Source organism: Columba livia, chromosome 4 (genome assembly GCF_036013475.1).
Source record: "Columba livia isolate bColLiv1 breed racing homer chromosome 4, bColLiv1.pat.W.v2, whole genome shotgun sequence".
Lineage (NCBI taxonomy): Eukaryota > Metazoa > Chordata > Aves > Columbiformes > Columbidae > Columba > Columba livia.
In genome coordinates, this window is record NC_088605.1 from 70,908,522 (window position 1) to 70,931,289 (window position 22,768).

At 42.3% G+C, this 22,768-nt stretch overlaps 1 protein-coding gene and 1 long non-coding RNA gene across 4 annotated transcripts in view; one reads left to right on the forward strand and one right to left on the reverse strand.

Moving 5' to 3' along the window:
* Positions 1–22,768, forward strand: part of ELOVL6 (ELOVL fatty acid elongase 6) — a 76,777-nt gene that overhangs the window by 46,676 nt on the left and 7,333 nt on the right. For both annotated transcript variants that reach the window (XM_065062324.1, XM_021282969.2), the window contains exon 2: positions 4,677–4,808. In XM_065062324.1, coding sequence (XP_064918396.1) covers positions 4,677–4,808 — 132 coding nt within the window. The remainder of the gene's footprint in view (positions 1–4,676; positions 4,809–22,768) is intronic.
* The window catches only part of LOC135579404 (uncharacterized), a 39,628-nt gene that overhangs the window by 14,092 nt on the left and 2,768 nt on the right, over positions 1–22,768 (reverse strand). The window contains exons 1-2 of one of the 2 annotated variants that reach the window (XR_010472456.1): positions 20,991–21,396; positions 1,485–20,823 (exon numbers count right to left, since the gene is read on the reverse strand). This is a non-coding gene — a long non-coding RNA (uncharacterized LOC135579404). Of the gene's footprint in view, positions 1–497; positions 20,824–20,990; positions 21,397–22,768 lie in introns of those variants that run through there. The other variant, XR_010472457.1, reaches the window with a different exon arrangement.

The window sequence follows — 22,768 nt, forward strand, 5'->3', positions numbered from 1 at the left end:
GGGCTTTCCTGGGTGGGACTCCCTGGCTGTGAACCAGGAGAAACTTTGCTTCTGGTGGGATTAATTGCTTCTGCCTTCCTTCGTCAGCCCCAGTTTCTGCCTCCCTCTTCTCAGTTATACTCCTTTTCCTTTTCTTCTTTCCTACAGCCATTCCTCTGCCCTACAGCTGACCTAATAAAGGATTTCAGCTTCTAAAAAGCACATCAGTGCACAAACCTTCATCCATCCTCGATAAAACCCATCACCTCTCTTTGGTTTACCCAGTGCAGATGGACAAGCAGAACGCATGGGCTGTGGTCCAGGGGATGATAATAGTGACAGTCCTACTGTAGGATTTTTACAGGAGAGTGGCCAAAGCTCCATGCCCACAGGTGCAAGAAGCATCCTTCCAGAAGCTTAAGCAGGGAAAGGATTTCAAGCCTCTTTCCCTTCCACACTGTCCCAGCTTCACGTCCATCTCTTGACAACCAGCTCCCCTAACTTGCTGCCACACTCACCTTTCATCCTTTCGCTTCTGTTTCTCCCATCATGTCAGCTGCTTCCACCTGTCCCCTTGGCTCGTGATGCGGCCACCTCTGTGCTCACGTCCTGGAAGATCTGCCTCACATCTTCAGCCTGTAGCCCCAAACTCTTGCCTTAGTTTCTTGTAGTAACCCCCAGCCTGAGCAGAGAATTTTATACCTTCTCCAGAAAATTCCTCTCCCTCCCTTTTGAGGGAAAGAGCTGGCAACTTCCGACAGGGAAACATGGAGTTGTATTCAGTAGAAACAGTACTTAGTCCCTGAATTCTGAAAATGTAGGAAGGTGGGAGACAACTGTGAGAAACAGAAATGCCAGAAAAATGTGGAGGATTTGGCAGCCCTGTCTTTATGTCTACTGTGTTACTCTGCAGAACAGAATTGAAGACAAACATATGAATGTGCTAACGTTGAAGTTATTGGATACAAGTCTGCTACTGAATTACTTTGGGGGATTTTTTTAGTTTCAAGGTTGATTTTTTTGTCATCATTCTGCTCTATTTAGTTTCTTTTCAGATAAGAGTAATGAAAAGTTACAGCACTCCAGAACAACTGCAAAACTATGTCTTTAAAAGTGCTCGTTTGATATTTGCCTCCTTTGGCTAAAACCTTTATCAGATATAATTGAATGCTATCAGATTGCCATTGCTTTGTATTACCAGCCCAGGAACCAGATTGTAGTCATTAACCGTTCAGGAAAATCCGTCATAAAAACACTGGTAGGAAGCTGGTTAATAGCAGTCTAATGCAGTTAAACAGATTATCTTAAGAGTACATACCTCTGCAACCCGTTTATAACTATATCACCTAGACTACCCAGTTCTTTTAGCCATTATTATGCTTCAAAGAGGGGAAAATTCGGAGTCCTTTAGATGCAAAACATAAAAGTTATCAAAAGTTGTCAGAAGGTGTTGAAACAGAGAGATGATTTCAAAATCAGCCTTAGTTATTCAGTATTGTGCTTACCTCTGATACGAGATAATACAACTGCATTCCTCCTTGTCTGAAACCACTTGCAGCTTCTCGCTGCAGTTCACATCGTGCATACAGTCAAATCTTCTCATGTCTGCCAATACAAAGCTGTGTACTGTGGGAATACCAGTTACCATCATTGCAAATAATGCTGACTTCATTACAAAGCTGTTAAAAGTGACCTACAATGTATCTGCTCTAATGAATACAACGTAACTATTGACCTAATTAGACTGACTGAACTCACAAAAGATAGTTTCTGTTGTAAGAAGCAAGATGAACTGTTACTTTGTATAAATATGTAGAGTATCTTGCCCAGGGAGTCCAGCAGAGCACAGACCTGAGCTGCTAGTTCATTCCGACTGGTCTTGTTTTCTTGGTTGGGACCTGGAGTCAAACCATTACTTTGACATCTTGGCTGTAGTTGATCCAGAGCTGAACTGCTACCTGCCTGCCTGCCCTCCCACACAATATCTCTACCTATTGCTTTCAAATCCTGACCTTCTCCCATGCCAGCCTGCGTAGCCCACGTCCTGTTGGCAGCCGCATGGCAACGCTGTGTTGCCGTCTCTTCCCCTGCTCTGAGATGTCTGTTGTCCTGCGCTGCTTGAGATGTCGTCCTGTGCCCTCCATTGCTTTGGAGCTCCACGCATGGACCAGTGCAAGACAGACCTTTCCTGCTTGTGGTGTGAGGGACTTCCACTGGAGGGCTGTTCACGGGAGCTTGGGGGTTTGCACCCCCCACAGAGGTTGGGGTTTGGCACGGGGCTGCCTCCTCTGGGACCCCTGCACATCACCTGGCTTGAGCAGCCACACATGTGCTGATATCCACACCTTGTTGTGTGCATATCTCCATGCCCTGTTGTGTGCATTGCTGGCTGTCTGCACTGAGTGTAGCCCAGATGTTTGGGATTGAAGGGGCCGAAGCACACAGAGCAGATATCTCTCCCCATGCTCTGGGGCAGATGGAAAAGCACCACTGACTGCGGTACAGCCCATCACGCTCCCTCTGCCTTCCCTCACCCAGGTTGGCCAAGGGCTGCTCTGCACATCGCTGCTGAAGAGGGAATGAAATGGGAACGTGCTCCAACGTCACACTGAGAGTCTGCTTCTGTCCCATAACCCATAAATCTTGGCTTAAATGTTAGGCGGTTCAATATGAGCAAGCGTGGGTTGGTTCATCACTAACCAAACTGGTTAACAAATATTTACTGGCCCCCAGCCAAGCTAAACTGCAATCATGATATCCCCTTCCCTGACTGTAAAATTTAAGACCACAGAAATGAAAATGAATGCTTTTTTCTTTATTATGAGATGGATAAGGGCTGAAGCTTTGTGGTTTTCAAAACTGAGTTGTGATAAACATTACGATGGCAATCAGACAATCTTGATGCACAAGGTGAGAGGGTGCTAGTTCTGTGGTCATCCTCATCTTCCTGGGGCTGGATGCCAGTGCTGATGCTAAAGCTCACCCAGGGGACCATGGGCACCAGGTCCACCCTTCTCAGTGCAGAGCACCAGTCAGAATTTCATGCAGTTACCTGTGTTTTGCAACACAGCTATAAACATGTCAATAGAAACAGAGGAGTTTCTAAGTGGGCAGAAAATGGCATGCTGCTGCGCGCAGACTGATACGCCTCTGTCTCTCTGGACTTCCCTTTTACTTAGCTTTCAATTGCATATAAAACTCATCACCAGTGAAGGCTATGGGTGCTTTCTTTTTACTTCCAATCAGATGTGCTGCTACAGCTCTTTTTAGTTTTCGTGGACCTCGTGAGAAGACCCTTGTCCATTGAGGAGCTTGTGATCCATGTGCTGGTTGCCTTGAGCAGGCACAGATGTGCTGTGCTGTGGTGCATATATTCCTTGCCATGGGGTACCCTCAGCCACCTGGAGGTGGCACCTACTTGGCATCAATAGTGACACCATAAGCACATCGTTGTCTTTATATTGAGGTGAAGCAACATACTTTCATATAAACATCCAATTGAAAATCCTATAAAAGCTCTAAAGATCACAATGCAGGTGAACCTCACCCGATGGGAAGCCCGGGCAGGGCGCCATGTCCTGGTCACAGGTCTGTCTGACGCTGCATTGTCTGGGGATTCCAGCGTCAGAAGGAATGTAAGATCTTGTAACTTGCTGCTGCCTTTTCTGGGATGTTAATGAAGCAGTTATCTTTCTTGAGAGTGTTTGTTGTTCTTCCTGGGGGTCAAAAAAGAACCAGCATCTCTTGCTACAAAGTCATAGTCCCACTGTTGTTTGTGAACGTAATTATAGATTTTTTAGAGAAAAAACAGTTTCTAAGTATACGCCCATTCACTTACACCATCATTAATGCTGCACATCATTAAGTTTTAGTCAGTGTAATATTGTGCTGTTTGGGAAGGAATTCCAGGCTGAATCTATTTTTGACCTCTGATGTCTGATTTACAATTAGTTATAATTGCGGAGTTCAAATGTTTGCCGATTATTGTTGAGCTGGACTACTATCCAGCAGTTATAAAAATAAAACTTGCAATTGTAAGAGTATCATTGAAGCTCCTTAACAAGGCCCTGCTTGACCTTTCAGCAAAGTCCCTGGTTTTCCTGAACTGGCTCTTGCAGGCAGGGTTTGTGCAACAGGTCAATGCCACCCAGGCATGGTCGCTGCTTAATGGGACTATTGACCTCTCCTTGCTGGTTCTCTGCTTTTCATGAGGCTCTTCATGATGTGTTGCAGTGCTCAAGATCTTTAAGTGTCTTCTTGGACAAAACAATGGGAAGCTAAATTGCCAGGTAGCAAGGAGCCTGCAGGAAACAAAAATTGATGTGAAAAATATAAATGAGCCACAAAACGTGATCAGCTCGTTTACGAATCAACTGTGTTGCGCTTCAAGAAGTGTGTCTGGGCTCTGCAATATCTATTCTGTTCCTCTAAGTTCAGTCTTTGAACATTGGGGAAGAAAGGGAGCCAAATTTGGCTGTCCTTTTCCAGAAATTCCCCAGGTAAGTTTTGCCTGCACCTGGCCCTGTGTGCCCGCATATATGTTCGTACACTATCAATAATCTCAGCTGGGCTGCAGGAGTGTCTTCAAAAGAGTTTCCCTTCAAGGAAACACACAAGCCCTTCGCAGTTATGTGACTCTGCTGTGTATCTAATACTAATTAAAGCCTTGACAAGTGTTTTCTGGTTTTGTTTTGCAGGAAAAAATCATTCCTATTTTCAGCTCTGTATGCTGCCTTTATATTTGGTGGTCGGCACCTAATGAACAAACGAGCAAAATTTGAACTGAGGAAACCACTAGTGCTCTGGTCCCTGAGCCTTGCCGTCTTCAGGTAGGCGTTTCTTCACACCAGCTGCCTTTGACTGTAGTCTATGAAGAGGGTTTGGGCTTCTTTACATATAACAGCACTGCTAATGCTACAATAAGCTCACCCAGAAATGGCATTTCTTCAGCTCTTCTATTCGGGGTTAGGTCCTGATACACTTCTCACCATCAAAATTATTCCCTTTGACTTGACAGATCATGCGTTTTTGAGAAGGAGGGAAATAAATAACCCTCTTGAAGAGCAAAGGTGAAAATAAAGTCAGGGGATGAGGAAAAGTGCATTAAGATGTTAGTCTTGTTCTCACTTACTAGTTAGTACTACATTTATATGGGTGCCTATGTGGAATATTTAGTCAAGACACTGATTTCCATTACAGTGAGGTAAACCTAAAGTCACTGCTTTAATGACAGGTAAATTAGGTCACTGTAATGGAAATCAGAATTTCACTTCTGGTTATTCCATCACAAAGAGCTTGTGAATGTAGCAAAAGGGAAGGCTATATTTTAGTGATGCATGTCTCTCTAGCTGTGTGTTGACACTGTATCATCAAGTGTGGGGAAAGCCAGAGTCAGATTCTTGATAGTTGCTGAAGTCAGTAGAATTAAGCAACCTGAATTCCACTCTATCTACTTAATATGCTAATTTTTAATAGGGCTGAAGATAAATGAAAAACTGCTTATAAAAATAGCCCTTACAAATGAACATTTGGTACAATTTTCTAATAACAGTACACAGAAGACCTGAAGATTATCATTCATTTTTGTGCCTATTGGGAGTGTAAGTTATAGTTCATAGCATAGAAACCATTTGAAAACCATTATCAAACACTGATACCTGAAACTTTTTCTAATATCAATATAGTGATTACTGATTATACTAGTTCACAAGTACATAGAACAGGTTTGCTTACTAAGCAGCTGTGAAGGGTGCATGATTTTTCACAGGATGGGAATAGTTTGAGCTGAGAGTTTCTACAGAGTAAAATAAAGCAGGAATGGAGAAGTTTGCTTGGTTTTGTGGCTTTTGCTTTTTTCCTCCAAAATCATTCTATCATATTGACACTTTCTAAACCTCTAGCAGGGAAAAATAAATTGTATTTCTGTATTGTCTCATCCAGCTAGGACATGCTAACGGAAGAACTTTATGTTGACTTGATTTTAATAGTCCATCAGTACTTTAAAATAGATATCCTAGTGCAGACAAAACTCTGAGCAGTCTGGATAACTATAAAAGCCAGTTGTAACACTGTGAAAATGTATTATTTCCATCTGGTTGCATGTGATGCTATACTTATGGCTGTGTGTCTAATAAAGTTTTGCTGTTAGGGCCCTGTAAGCAATTGCCTTCATTTGTTCCAGAAACAGCTGAATTTCGGCAGCTGTTGAATTGGTTCCTAAATGGCATGTCATTTGTGGATCAGTTTGTAAAGTGATTTGTAGCCAGCAGGATCCCAAAATGCATATTCCAATTACACTTTCTTATTGAATGTAGCCACTAGCAACTAGCTGACGTAAGCAAAGCATTTGTAGTTTAATTCCCAATTTGAGGGGGAGAAGCATAATTTCAGAACTGTCCTTTGCAGGTGTCTAGGATGTATTTAAAAATCATATTCTTTTGACATGGGTCTGTGGCCGACATTCACAGTGTGGGGTTTTAAGCAATTTCACTAATTAACTTACTCCCAAAATCATAAGCGACACACTGATCGACAAATAGCGAGAATATGCACTGCACTGTGAAAGTGCTGTCTAGATGGACTTTAAAATCAATGCCTTCATTACTTGCTGGTTGGAGTTTCCCATCATAATCATATGAAATAGCTAATGCATGGCCAGCATGAGCTGCTGGGTGAAATTTAAAACATGGACTTGGTGTTTTTGAAGATACACGTTGCCAGGACGAACCTGCCACAGTGGCCACCTCTCGCTGTGCCCCACTTGGGTGAGCTCTGGTTGTGCACATGGGAAGTAGTGGCCAGAAGGGTGCAGGTTGAGAGGGATTCACCATGGTGGGGTTTGCTTCCTCCATCAGTTCAGATAGCACCATGCAGGGACCAGTGTTCCCCCGGCACTGCAGAACTCACACTTTCCTCTGCACATCAGGAAATGAGACAGCAGGGTCGAGGGGGGGATGAACAGGAGCGTGAGGTGTTTGGACTACACAGAGGCTCTGAGTATTTAAGCTGCTGGATTTGCCAATGGAAACCAGTTGCTTACGAAAATTATGTGGCTGTGCTTAGAAAGCTTTGCTGTTCTGAGGGGCTGAGTTGTATGCAGAAGGGTCAAGTAGAGAAGGGGAAAACCTCTGCACTTCCATAGTAATATGCAATCCCATACAAAACCAACTCAAACACATTTCTTGCCTGGAAAACAGAGGAAATGCAGAATATTCATTAAAACCTGAGATGAAGACTTCTTATAAAAAATGTTAATCGGAACATCCATTTTGTGATGTTTCACCACCACTGTCCTTTCTAGGGGTGTTGGTCACTCCCAGCCTTATTGACTCTATTAGCAAGCTGCACTAGACCTTGAATGCTGTAAACTTTCCAAGTAACTTGGATCTTTTTCTATTCTTTTTCTGGCTTCTTGGATGACTAGGTGTTTCATTTACATATGCTTGTCCTGAAAGATATTTCTGCTTCCTCTGAATGTCAATTCAAGTAGATTTAGGTGCCAGCGTTCTACCTGTAGACTTAGTATGGATTCACAAAAAATGTTCTTTAACTTTAAACAGACTTCCTCTTTGGCTTTCTGGGATGCTAAAATGCTGTGACTTTTAAGATACCTCATAGAAATTCGAAGTAATGTATTTGTCTGCTGTGAGTGCTGTAGTGAGGAAGAAAAACCTGCTTAGAGAGCCCTCAGTGTTCTGCCTCAAGGTCAGTGTCAGGCTTTTTTTGGAGTCCTTGTTTTTCTCCCTTCTAGCACTCCTACTATTTTATCTGCTTCAGGTATCCTCAGGAATAGTAACATTTAGCAGAGGCTGGAAAGATGTGGTTTGGGCCTAAAAAAAATAGAAAAGGAAATTGCCTATCAGGCACTGACATGGTCTTCAGAAAGTATCCTGTATGCCTCGCTTTTGCCAAGATAATTTAAATGTGGTAGCGGCCACAGCAGGAAACTTGCCACGCTTATAAATAAACAAAACAACTACACCACCCTACTGGGCTTGCTGAGCATTTAGTAGCTTGGTCAAGAGTGAGTTTTATGTCAACACTGGCAGCCAGCAGGATTTCTGAGGCAGAAAAGCAGCTTTATTTTCCTTTCAAAGCATCGACTGGTTTTGAACATTTTGTCTCTGGAATAAGGTTACCACTTCTCAGTGAAAACTTCTGTAGGAGCAATGACAGTAAATCTTGCTTTTCACTTGGAAACCACTGCGAAAACATGATCTTCTGAAATCTTCTGCTGAAAAATTAGTTTGGAATATTTTTCTTAGGTTGTTGGGTTGGGTTCTTTTCATTGTTATTGGGTTTTTGGTTTGGTTTGGTTTGTTTTTTCTCCCTAGGAGGTTTGTTGACTTGTTTCAAGCACTGAAGAATTATTGTTGTCTGAAATTTTTTTCAGTCTTTTGTTGTGTTGTGTTTTCTACACTTCAATTAAGTGTTCTCACCCAGCCTGTTTATGTACTGGAGTCCCAGGGGAGCAACTCTGTGCTGCTCCTCATCAATGGGAACCTGCTCTTAGGAAGCTGACACAAAAGTTCATTTTTCAGTCTCATAAAACCCCAAGAAAACTGTTGCTGGTTCACCTATACGTGCAAGTGACAGTCAGCCCTGCATTTCTGAATATTTCCTGGGGTTAAAAATCTGCAAAACCACATCAAACCTGTGTTGCCAGTTTTATATTCGTGCCCCTTAGAACATGACGTTAGAGTCATCCGTTGAAATTTTTACTTGGAGTATATTAAAAAATGTCATGCTGGCATCTCTAGGAATCAGCAAAGCTGAGACCAGGACTCTTACAGAAGGATTTGAAGTCATTAATTCATTTTTTCATTACATCTCAGTTGGATTTTTTGGTTCCTTTTATGGGCTGCGGAGTCTGTGTATGGGTAGCATCGCTACCAAGGAGCTTAAACATGTATTTGATCGCCTCATCCTCACACAAGACAGCAGTGTGACACCGTTTCCACTTGCTCTCCATCCTTAGGGGGCTGCCAACAGAAGTCTCAGGGTCAAGGCACTAACTAATAATAGTAAAAGGTTGTCTTCCCTAGGAGATACTGTCACGTCAATACAGCAGATGAAGAAGCTAAAACATCCAACGTGATGCGGTCATTGTGGGCAGAGGCTGAGCCTGACCATGACTGGTGCAGTGTGAGGGGGGATTGCTCTTTGTCCAAGCAAACCACACAACCATAACGCAATTATCATCACCTGAGGTCGCTTGGATTCGAATCCAAATCAGCTGTGCTTTGTAGCAGTGGTGGAAATCAATTGATGTCAATACACGGTTTCCAAATGTTTTTCTTCCTGTGAAATGCTTTCTCTTGAAGTAGTGGCAATAGTATCAAAGGTAGCTGAAAGGTCACTAGCTGCTCACCACAAAGCTAACCAGAGCCTCAAAAGTGAAGTATCCCAACAGCAACAGATCTTATATATGAAAGACAAAACAAAAAGGCTCACTAGAAGAAGTTGACTCACTTTGCTTTTATGAAACTGGTGTAATGGGTTTGTTCCTGCAAGCACAGCAGCATTTTGTAGGAGGGTTTGGACTTGTTCTGCAGAGAGCTCCTGACAAGGCAGCCTGAAACACGGCTTTTGGTGAGGAACTCAGTCCTGAGCTGAACTGAGCAGAAAAGACTGAACGTAAGTTTAAAGAAAGGATTTCAATTGCTTGGATTTGTGACTGTGAAATGTATTCTGGTTACCATGCTTATGAGTAGGAAAATTGATGAAAAATTATTCAAATTTACGTCCTGCCTCAAGATCTGCCATTCACTGATACTTGCCAGGAAGATTAAAACGCAACTTAATTTCATATGTTGCTGAGCAACCCATCAAAATCTTAAGATACTCCAAAAATTTATCAAGATCCTGACAGGACATTCAAAGAGAAAATTAATTACTGAAAAGAGCAATATTTGCCAATTAACATCAAAATTAATAAGCAGAAGTTAAGATGAACTAATAATCTTCAGTCTTATAAACTTAAAAGCAAGTTAATTCCATGTGAAACATTCCCTATATTTGTATAGCATTAGTGCATACTCTCAGTAGGACATTTCTCAGAACCCTAATTAGTAAAATGCTTAATATATACATACTCAGTAATTTATGTCTGTAGGACCATGTTCATCTTTATGTACTTACCTGATTGTAACAGATATCAGAAACATCTTTTTAGTTACCATTTTTGAGCAAAAGCTGAAAGTTGAGTGAACAGCGGGAAGTCGAACTGATTAGAGAGAAGACAAAAAATCCCCTGGATGAGATTTAACATTTTAAGAAGAAAAAATTCTTTTCTGTAAGCTGAACTGTAATCCCAATAGAGAAATACAAACAATGCTATGTAGGGTGAATTTATACATTGCAAAACAAATGCTAGTTGCCATTAAAAAAACAGTGTAGAGGTGATAAAAACATGTAGACTAAGAGGAATAAAATGCCATCAAGAACAAGTATCTCAAATATATACCTTATTTATTCCAAGTAAGAACATCCCATGAGAAATATCTTTATTCCAAGAATTGTAATTAATGCCACATGACAAAATGCTGTGCCCACCTTCTGAAAACTCACCTCACTTTGCTGTTACTGCTGTGGATTCTGTTGTGTCCATCAACATAATTTTGAATGTAAACTGGTTTTACTGTTTTTACCTAATAAGGCCTAATCAAAAGTAAACAAGGATTCACTGTGTGACCTGGCCGATGCTACTTTGCAGAAGAAATGGATAGGACTGGCTATAAATTCCTTTGAAAATCTCGTTTCAGTGCTAAACTGGGCCTCCATTCTTTAGAAACTTTTTCCCCCCCCTCTGGCTGTTTGTTTGCTTGTTTGTCTTTATTGCTGGAAAACTGAACATCTTAGCAAAGTGAAATCAGTAAATTTTTTAGGAAGCAGCTGTTGTGCTCATTTTGCCCCTATTCCCTCCCCACTCTGGCAATCATTGAGTGTCGACCATCAGTTTGTCACCTGGAATTGCATCTTTCTCCCGAGATCACCCTGCCCCAGCCCACAGGAGCCCTCGCAGGCTCAAAGCAGAGCCCCCCAGGAGTGAGACTTTTCCCCTCCATTTTAAACGGGGAACAGACTGAAAAGTGTATTTTAGGAATAAACAACATCTGTCTGCTGGCTTAAGAAGGGAACTGTACTAGAGAGAAAGTAGATAATGCATTCGGAAGAAATCAAGCCTCCCATCTGTCCCCATGTGGTGGCACTTCTGCAATTTACTCATCCTCAGTACTTGGTTTGCGTGCCTGGTAAAAGATCCTTCCCTGTGCAGAAATGCCTGGGGAACAGGAATCTCTGTGTATTTTCTCCTGAGTAAGTCCCCAACAGCTTGTGCTTGTTGGAGAGAGCGGGAAATAGAACACTGAGAGGTGTTAACTTGCAGGACCTGTCAAATCCAACATTGCATCTGCGGACAAGCGTGTTAATAAACACTGTGGAACCGGGCGCTGCGCACACGCGGGGTCACACACGGGTGTCGAGCCGGGGTTTAGCAAAGTACGTGAGGAGTTTAACAACTTCCAAACGAATGAGCATCCTCGTGCCTGTACCATTCGGCATCTTACCTAGGTTGCTGAATAAATAAAATTTACTTATTATTTACCAACTGTCGGCGAATCCCTGAGATCTGAACTTCTCCAGACACTTGCAGGAGTGCTGCCCAGGGAGGACAGAGTGAAAAAGGAAGGTCAGTGTTCTGGGCCTCTAATTGCCATTAAATGTATGGATCTGAGCAGCTCATTACAGCTGTATTATAACTTTTAGCTTCTTTAAGCCTTCTTTGTTCTGTCAAATGCTAGCGGTTCCCTGTAACTTAGATTTTGCTTGCTTTGTTATCTGCCTGTTTTACAGCTTTAGTGGTGGCTAGCTCCATTGGCTAGCTGGATTCTCTGCTAAATCTTTTACTTTATTACTTTTTAGCTTTATTTGCCGAGGATAATTTCAAATTCCTGATACATACATTTATTTCAATGCTATACATGACAGTTACTCCATGAACGTGATACGTTTGATCCTTTAAGTATCTTTAACTTATCCTGCAGAAATAGCTAAGCCACTTTTTTGGGATTATCTTTTAAATCACTGCAATATTACAGTTTTTCTAAAATTTTCTTGAGATAATGTTGGATGCTGAGAATAATTTCAGTAACGACACAGGAATAAGTGCAAATGCCCCTGAAGCGTTCATTGAGGATTGCTTAAGAGTTACATTGTGCTTATGAATCCTTATGGGCTACTTTAGAAATCCTTAGATGGATTCTTTAATTCTTATGAGATTTCGCACCAAACACAGGGCTTAAATTGAAAATTGTGTTTGGTTGTTTTTTTTTTTCTCTTTTTAGTAATTCAGCCACATTCCAAACTTGCTGAGATAAGTATCTAAGAACTAGGAAATGTTTCTGGACAGAAAAATGTCTCAAGTATACAGCCTTCACAGGGTGCCAGGGATCTTGAACTGCAACGAAAGTCCAATTATTATGTAGTGATGGAAGAGTGAGTTACTGCTCAAGAAATAATAGCTTTCATCAAGAAATATTGTTCCTGCAAGTTCCTGCCCTCCATGTGCTGGATAATCAGGGAGCAGCATCAGGTAACAGTACATTGAGGACAGCAGCAAGACCGGGTGATAGGTAATTACTATTGATTAGCTTGTAACTGACTCTTGGGAAGTTGGATGAGACTCAGGGACGTGTGGGTACAGCTGAAAAATTATTTTTCATTCGTCAAAACAGTTCCATTTTTCAGCAGTGTGTGGTTACATGGGTGTCCCTGTAAGCAACCTCTGCTATTCTCTCATGTTCCTGGGGTAATGATTGAGTGCAACTGCCCTTCAGCCTGACCATTCCTCCTTGTTTATCTCCACCAAAACCCAGTGGGCCTTGTATAGCCACTGAGTGCTTTGTGCACGACTCTCCATGCAAGTATAATCCTTTTTACCACCACCAATTACCATCTCCTCTGCTGCAAAGACTGCTGGCAGCAATCTAGCCCTAGCATTTGTTTTTCTGCTATGCTTTGTAAGTGGTGCAGGTTCTTCCACCAGCTCACAAAGCGTTGTTTTATTGATTGTTTTTGTACTCTGCTCCTCAGGATTGTCTGAATATAGCTAATCCCCATCATAAAGAAGGCAGGTCCGGGGAATCAAATTGCATTTCCTGGAGAGGGAATTCAGCTCTGGGAGGAGAGACTGGAAGGCGGTAGCTGTGGCAGATTGATTTTTGTCCACACGTATAAATAAGCCGTCCAAGTAGTTGATGCAGCAATTGGCAGAAGTGTTGAGCCTGCCACTTTAGCACGGGAGAATCAGATGGACTTTGCTCTGCTGTGGTGTTAATGTGATTAAAATCTCCAGATGACAGTGTCCATTGATCTGGAGCCCTGCAGAGATGTCGCTGTTTGGGTATGCTTAATGAGGTCCCAGGAGAGGGAAGGAAATAGTTAAGCCTGGTTTTCTTCTCAGTTTTGTCAATAAAAGGAACAAAGAAATAGTTTCGGGAGCCAGGTGAGTTGTGACCAGGAAATCTGCTGACAAGAGGGAAGGACTGAAGGGAGTGGCCCCATGTCGAGCGATTTATTGCCAAGGAGGACAAAAAAGACTGATGCAAGAAGCACAGGATCTGCCCTCACTTGAAAACCACAGAGTGAGCTGTCACTTTAATATATCTCATTTCCCTCCCCAAAATTTATCACATGGGAAAGTAATAACCACCCAGACATGTATTCATATGCTTATGGGTATATAAACCTGCACAAATGATATATTATTTCTTAGGGCCATGTAAAATATTTGCACAGTTTTTAAATTGCTCAGAGCTGGCCTGGCTTCAGGTTCTGGTCCCAACTGAAAACTCAAATGATTTGCATTGAAAAGCTTGCTGAAGAGACATCTGGATCAGATACCATAGAAAGGTCTGAAAAGCAGGGCTTATGTGCTTGGTTCAGTGATGGGAAGGTTCTTTTAGAGATGGAAGGGGAATTACCTCAAATTTTGTTTTGGGATTTTGATAGGACTGAACCCAAACCTTAAAGTATGCATAAATCTATGCAAAGAGAAGCCTTTTGCCAAAAAGAATGATGAAAACTGCAAAGATCAGCACAAGTTTTGCTCACACACATGGTATTGAGGCATAGAGCGCCCCATTATAAAACACTTCACTACTGCTGACCACCAGGTTTTAGGTGAGCACCACACTGAGAAAAGCATATGTTATTCCTCATCTTCCCATTTGCTTTCCTTTCTCTTAACAATACTGTGGCTTGGACTCCACCCTGAATGGGACTCCCTCACCTTCAAGGAGGGCGAGGGAGGACTGAGCTACCAGACCCAGCTGTTCTGCTTCCTGGTCAGGAGATGGGCAGGGGGAGAAGTTGAGGAGCATTTGGGTAGCAAGACGGTAGAAGGAAGATTTTGCTGTTGGGGCTTGTTAAATTCTTGGTGTTCTTGTGCTCTTGCAGAGATGGTAACTGTTAGAGTAAGTATGTGTTGGAGGCCTCCAATTCTGTTATTCAGGGCAGTGGATTATATATATAGAATATGTACCAAGCATATATAATGGGAATGGTACTTAATGCAGCATTGGTACTGTTTCTGCTCCATTCTCAACCATATCCTAAGTGTATTTCCAAGCTTTGAGTCTGTCCTGGAATTTTCTGTCACCCTCTAAAGGAACCCTATTTGAAACAAAATCCAGCCGAGTGCTGCAAACCAGCATCTTTAATGCCTTTTGAATGGTTTTGCAGAGCAGAGTGAGTAGCTGCTCAGAGCATGGTGCCACATTCTGAACTGTGTGGTGCCAAGCCTGGCTGGAAAGACTCCTGCATTCCCTGGTCTTCAATTTCCCCACGGGGACTGAGAGCAATTAACTTGTCTTAGGTGGAGGTTTTTAGCTGCATTCACCAGTCTGGTTAAACAGCACAGCCTGCTTGTGGAGCCAGGGCTGGAGCAGCCAGAGGAGCTGCAAAACTGCTGGGGAATACGTGGGTACCGGAGCTCAAAGCAGAGGAGCCACAGGAGATGCCCATCGCTGTTTGTCGCATGTGCGTTTTTTCAAATAACGTGTTCCCTCTGCTGGAGAGGTAAAATTGCAAGTGGGAACAAAAACGTTAGTCATTTCAAGCTTTCAGGGAGTCTTGGAAGCTAAAAACATTTCTTAGTCTAAAACATTTTTGAAAATCGTGCTCTTAATTGCAATAGTTTAGTCATTGTGAAGAATACTGCCTTTCAGACGATTTGGCTGAAAAGGATGAGTTGTGTGTTCTTTTTAAAGAATGAGATTAACATAAGTGCTTTTAAAAGACTGTTCTGTTAATTTTTGAAAATGTGCTTTTAAATGTGTTCAGTTGCCATAGGGTGAAGGTACTTCATGGGACTAAGGTGCTTTTTCCGTAGTTTTTTTTTTTTGTTCCTACCCATTTTAAGAGAATAAATAATGGTCCCGAATAATTTTATCAATATCCTAGGCCTTGGAGGACACCGGTGCGCAAGGGAGTTACTGTGCTTTCAGTTGTCTGCTAGCAACTGAATTGTGGTAATGGAGCACGTGGTTATCTAAACACAGTTACAAATGGGTAAAATATGGTAGCATTAACCTCCTTCTCTAATATTACAATTTTACACTAAAATATAGTTTTGCACTAAAGTGGCCATAGACAGAATAAGTGCGTAAATAGTTGCCATAGCTCATCAGCACCGGGGAAAACTTGGTAACGTTTTCATATCTGTGCCCAAAGTTAGTTTCGTTAAAGGAAAATACAGGAAAATGATACCCAGTGTGTAACTGATTTTTTTTTCCCCCAGTGAAACGCAAACCATATAGAGCAGAAAGGAGTTCAACTTAGATGCACAGTAACATCATGATAGTCCTAAATCCCAGACATACAAGAAGTGAGCATTGCAGTCCTCTGCAAGGCTGACTTTGAAATAATGAGATTTTTTCCCTTTTTACAGTGAGAATTTAGTTTTCTGGCTTTGTCTATGGCTGACTCACTGGTTATATCTTCAGGCTTTTTCTTCATAGAGTTGGGTAGATAGAAGCAGCCTTGTAAAATAAACTTCCCACAGAATCAGTTGCTGTTGAATGGGATTAAATACCTGCATTTTTGTAGTTTTACCAACCAAGGGCATTAGTAAAGGAAAACAGGAGGTTTTTTAAAGAATATTGCCATTGAATTTTCCACCTCACTAGTGTGTTTTCTTGTACTTGCCCATGTCGCGAGGAGTTAGGCCTTTAAAGCTGCCTTCCACTGTGGATTCTGGTCCATACCTGATTTTCATCTGGAGTTCACTGGTGCAAATAAGGGGATCAGCAGGGAGCATTAATACAAACCAGACACAATTATTAGAACAACTGCAAAAATTCTATGACGGAGAAGAATCCACATATTCTCTCTAATGGCAGGGTCGGCTGCTGGGGTCTGGTCCTACGCAAATTCAGGGGTGGGACAGTGATGGGGAGGTAGAGGCAGGGATGCTCTTAAAAGTCACTCCATAGGTTCACATTCTCTGTGGCTTGTGTTCATCTCTGTCAGGCCAAATCCGTACTGTTATTTGCTTAATAAATCCAGAGAAAACAGAGGGGAAGCAAGAGTCTGACCGAGTCTGTAGAAGGCATGTGTTACTCTTATCTGATCTTCCAGCTAATTCAGGAAGTTTTCAGCTCTTTGTGCTTCTAGGACAGCACAACTTTGTATCTCTCTGCACATCAGTCTGTATTTTTAAGTCTTGAAAGCGTGCTGCCAAAATATCAGACGTGCAGATAATGAAAATGTGATATTAAAAGGTGTAACGGCGGCTTTTATGTCTTTAAACTATTTATCTTTGAAGATATAGGTGTACCTCGGGTAATTAAGATGGAGGGTTTGGGACTTGAAGGTTTAGAGAGTAACTTTAAAAAATGAAAAGAAAATCTATAGTAGGTCAAAGGACTCTATGAAGAAAATTCCTCCTGCTGGAGTGTGTTTACTCTTAATTCAATAATACTGTTTTCACTGATGCAGAGTGAGGTCAAAGCTCTTCCTGCTTACATCAAACAGGCCTCTTGGGCAGGGCACTGAACCACAACTCGTGATGTTGCACATAATTTCTTATCCTGGCTCAGACACAGATTTTTGACAGGACACTTAAATTTCAGTTTGCCTCACCTCTCTGTCTTTGAAATGGGTCTTAATGCTTAGACACTTTACAAGGCTGTCACAAGAGTAAAGGCCATTAAGAACTGGGAAATACTCACAAATACAGTGCTAAGGGCCTTAAAGATGCCAACACAGGCAGAAGTCTGAAGGAAGTGAGATCTGAATGTGAAGAAGCCCCAACTTACAAGCAGCTTTGTACTTGGCAGTTCTTCACATAGGGATGCCTGAGCTAAAGCGTTTGCTGTCCTGAATATGGTTGAGCCATTGGTAATTCTGGATGAGCCCAAGCTGGAGCTGGTAGGTATCTTGGCTGTTAAAAAGCAGACAAGACCAAAATTTTTGTATGGCAACAAGGTCTCCTCTGTGGAGAGAATGGAGATGTCCTTTCCGTCACAGATGGATTCAATGAGGAGACGGAGTCTTCCAGGGAGGTACCTGAATCAGTTCTAGGAGGTAAAACAGGGAAATGCTTTACAAGTGTTTTATGAAAACAGTCCTTCTGCAGGATTAGGTCTCCCTTTCTTCATCATTAACCTTGGCATTGCTTGAAAGCACTTCAGAAATGTTTAAGGGTGAGGAAACAACAGTCTAATTACATTGATTTTCTTTGCTATTTATTTTTGAATTAATAGTTGTGCTAAATTCATCAGCTGTAATTTGAACAAGTGTCTCCCTAGGATTTCAAAGTAATTCACTATTAAGAACTCTTCTCTTTTAAATGCTTATAAAATGCCTCATAAATGTTACATTTAGAGTTAAGAGAGACCAAATCCATAGTCAGTACTACGCTTTTTCAAAGTTTATAACTTAGAATACCGTATCACTGTGTATCCTTCAGTGACCAAGAAACTGATTTATTTAATTTGGAAAATATAGCCCTCAGTTCCACAAACCTAGCAAAATATTTTTAATAACCAGGTACAGACTTACAAAGCTGTTTTTTCTAGTCAGTTATATGTATGAATATTTCATATAGGCTGTCCTTGTGTCACATTGACCACTTAGGACATTGGGTACCAGATCCTTTTCTAGGCTGCTTTTCTGTGAGATTAGAGGACATGTCATATTGCACTGACTTAGCCACAGCTCTCATTAACTCCTTGAGATCAAAATAAGAGCCATTAATTCCATGTAGGTCACTGAACAACAGCCAAATGGTATCTTTTAGTCTTTGCCCACATTTCATTTGTACTTAATGGCTGGTTTCCAAGTGTATGGTTTCTCAACGTACAGTAATAATATGATTTTGCAATCAAAGATATGCCTAAAGCAACCTTGTGGTTTCTACATGTGTTTAAATACAAGAAGATCCAGGATTTTATGGAACTGCATTTGAATACAACCAAGGCAAACTAAGACGGGAGTCACATCTGAGATAACATTTAGGTAGTCCGACAACCCTTTAGTGAAACTATATATTAAAATTGTCAGAGGGTTTATTAATTCCTACGCTCTTCTTTTATTCCATATGTAAAATCCAACCTTTTGTTTTGTTTTGTTTTTAATATTTCACCATCATGTGTTGCACAATGCCCAGGGAAGGTAGTACTGCTGCTCCCTTTACTCTGCAAAGCTGGTCAGATATGGATGAATGTGCACGTCATTTGGACAACAAAAAAAAAAAAAAGTGAAGAGGTGATCAATTTAAAATAGAAGAAAGGGAGGAAGAGCTGCAGTGAAATCTCACCGGTCCACAAACATCCAAGAGCAGCTTGGGTGTCAGAAAGCAGAGCAAAGCAATCGCGAATTCTGGTGGGTTGTGCTGCTCCTTTGCTACGTTCCTGCACACATCCACTCCCTAGGAAGGGGGGCCTGCAGGACCCACATTTACTGTCTGTGATACCGTGTGAACACATGCCTGTGGACACATAATTGAGTTTGAGGAAACTTAATTAGCCAGGAAGCATATTTTTCACTCACCCTTTGCATCCATATGCTGGGAGGTCAGTGTGTGGCGGCCAGTCTCGCTGGTCCCCTCCCTATGGTGGGGTGAATGCCAGCTCTGTGATGCAGGCACTTGGAGAGGCCACTCTCATGGTTTTAATTCCTTGCCCAGCCTCAAAACTGTCTGGCACATCTACCCACACAATTATTTAGGAACAATTGGCTTTAAATAAGTACCCAGGCACCAGTAAAAGTCAGTAGGCTGTTGGTCTCTAATTCTGGTCAACCCAAGCCAGACCTTAATATCCTTTCCGCATTTGAAACCACCCGGATAACCACTTTAACCTGGACATTCACTTTCTTTTTGGCTCAACTGTAAAAAGAAACCACCCTCACTAAAGCAATATCCTGGGAGAACTGGAAAAAAATGTTTGATGGTCTTTTTTTTTTGGCACAAAGGTTAGCAATTTCCCAGAGCAGTCTGCTCCTGTGGGACCTGAAGCCACCACAAAACGTATGCACAGATTTTAGGTTGGGAGCAGTCCAACGGTTCATTAAATCTTCCGTCTTTCCCTCTGGTTTGATAGTATAATCACCACAGCAACAGCAAAACAGCAAGCACCCTGTGATCTGACTACCTCACCTGTCTGCACAGATAATAGTTCAGGTGTATCTTCTTACAATACAGCTGTATATATAGTGTGTGGTCACTCTACAAATGGATGTTCCCAGAACTCCTGCCCTGATTGCTAGGTAGGAGTTATCCTCATGTGCTTCCTCCCTGGAAAAGGCCATTTCCCAACACTGACCTGCCAACTTTATCTGAAACTACCTAGTAAAAACTCTGTGGCAAGCTTGGAAAAACCCCTTCCCTCGGCTGGTTTGCAAGGCAAGCAGCCCCTTCAATGCTTGCATCCTCCAGAGATGTGTCTCTGTCTTTTTAGTCAGCAAAAACTACTGTTCCTTCTCATATGGCCAAAGCAGAGTTTTGAGGTGGACAGATAGAAATCTCCTGCAAACAGTTTCATTTCTAGCTCCAAAATCCATCAGTTTTGTAAGAAAGCTGTCACCCAGCCCTGTCCCTGCTGCCCCAGCTGCTTGGTGCACGTCAGTGATGGGCTGGTATTCGGGGACCACGTCTCATGAGACTGCAGAAGGCAAGCGTGATTGTAAAGAAGCTCCCCCTTACCAGGTGGAGAAGAAAAGCTCCATAAATACTTTCAAAGAACTACAAAACAAACCTGTCAGTCATGTTGCAACATTGCTTTGTTGCAAGCTTATTTTAGGAATTAATCAAAGGGCACAGCAAGCAAATGGCTGAAAGATATGAGGTGTTCCTTCACATCAAGAGGCACCACCTGCTTGATAATCAGGAGTTTCAGAGTTTCTTTACTGATTTGGGGGTAACTGCCCTGTTGGGGACCTCAGAGCTATCTGATGAAAGTGGCTTCAGCTGCATTTCTTTTCAAGAAACCTGGTTCAGAGAGCTGTTTCTCTTACAGATCCTTCCCCATGCATTTTCCCAGTATCAGTTCATATTTTACGTTTTCTGTTACTTGGCTAAGCACAGAAATATTGGGTTGCTCTTTCACAGTACCTGCTTTCTCCAGGTGTGCTCTGGGACTGCCCGGCTGCTCTGCCCTGTGAGACCGAGGGCTCGCTGTGCATCCCGTGCTGCTGTGCCCCATCATTAGAATCACGACTCCTTCCTCTTCTCTGAGGACCTCAGGTTTTAAATCAGAAGGGCACAGAAAGGCCATTTCACTGTGTTAAGAGACCAGGTCTTCAGCAGGAGAAGGGAAACTTGGTATGACCGCTGAAATACTCCTGAAGAGAACAGAAAGGTGAACGTGGTTTGATTTCTCATGAAGGAAGGTGTAGGAAGCTCCGCATTCTTCACCTCCTGACCTTTAAACATCTATTTTGAACTCAGAGTGCTTCTGCAAAAATTTTGCATGCTGAAATGAAAAAAAAATAGATAAAAATAAAACAACCTGCTTCCCTGTTTTCCCATTGCTATGGTACAAGCAGGCTGCAGTCTGAGGGCTGTGGCTCTGCACATGAAGTGATCTCGGCTGTTCTCCCAGGAGCACCCTCTGTTCCATGTGGTTTCACTGAGGAAGACCACACGCTCTGCACCTCCCTGTGCTCCCGGCGCACAGACACTTGCTGGGAATCTGTGAGTCTCTATGTAAACAGGTCAGGGCATAATTTAAGATTCCTTCTCTCTAGCCAAGCCCCAGGCTGAAGACTGGAGCCGGACCTGTGAGAGCCCAGCTGGCTCGCTGCTGGACCTGCCCAGTACACCCGCAGCATCAGGCAGCCCCACACCTCGGAGCTGGTTAAACCAGCTGGGCGCCGGTGGTTTAGGGCTGTGTTGAACTGCCTGTGTGCCTGGACAAGGAAGGCTCTACCAGACCTTAATTTTGTGCCGCACACCTGGATCTTGCCGTCTTCAGGCTCCCTGCTGCTCTCTGCTGGTGCTGTGAACACAGGATGGCATGCTTTTGAAAATAAAGATACTCCGCTTTTGACATATAGCTTAGCTAATGTATTTTACATTCACCTTAGCTATAGTCAAGACTGCTGTCCCCCTCAATGCTATCTTTACCTCGTTCTGCAGATACAGTTTGCGTGGTATGTTTGGTTAGTTTACAGGTTTTTTTAAGACGAAAACCAGAGCAGAGAATTTCTGCTCTGTGAATATCACAGCACTAAAATCCTTTAGGAAATGTTGCTATATTCTGTGCTGAACTTTTAACTTTTTTTATATGCAATTTATAACTTTTCTTTGTGTGTAAGCCCTCTCAGGCTTTTGAGAAACAAATACTTCACTCCCTCCTGGCTGGAGGGAACAGAAAGCAGTTGTAGGTTTTGGCCACTAACACCTGCTTCGTCTTCCCATCATCTACGTCCCCAGCCCTCAGTTTCCCTGCTCCTTAATGCTGCGCCTGGCCCATGCATGGGATGTGTTTTGAGGCCCTTGTTTGAAAACAAGTTTGTGAGGAAAAAGTATCAGGCTTTTATTTTACTCATGGATATATTTCAATCATATTATGGACAGTAAAATATCAATTGGACATTTGTTAATCTACCAGAGAAGTCACTGCCTGAAGGGAGGAGAATGTAGGGCGTTTTGAGTCTGAATAGATGAGAAGGCTGCATTAGGTGGTGCAGTTTGTTTCTGATCAGTCTCTCTAGTTGCAAAAGGCTGTAATCATACAGTAATTCACTGGTACCTTATTTCTAAAATCCCTGCTGATGATTCCCACCAGACAGACTGCTTTGGTAAGCAGTTCATTTCACTAACTCACAAAAGCTACAGCAGCGAGCAGGGCGAGGACGAAATGAAGCAGAAGTGATTTACTGAGCAAGCAATGTCATCACTCTGCTGCACATCATGTCTTTGCGGGATAGATAGAAATTTGTTGGTTGGTCTTATCTTACAGAACAAACAAGATTAAGTGTCAGAGACAAAAAAAGCAGTCCCGGCTCTCTGGGTCCAAGGCACATTTGCAGATGTGCATTAGATCTTTTCCTGTCTCTGGTGGCGTGTGCTTGTTGGCAAGAGAGTACTTTGGCATGCGGTACATCTTCTAAACAGCTACCTGCTCATGGCGTGTGTTTAGGTAATTGAATCAGTTACTTCCAGTTTGCTGTCCTCCTTATTTATAAAGCCTTCCCTTGTGAATTATGTGAAAAATGTAATGGTTTTTACTGGAAAAAAGATATCAGGTTAGTCTGACTCACACCATGAGCAGTAGCTGGAGTA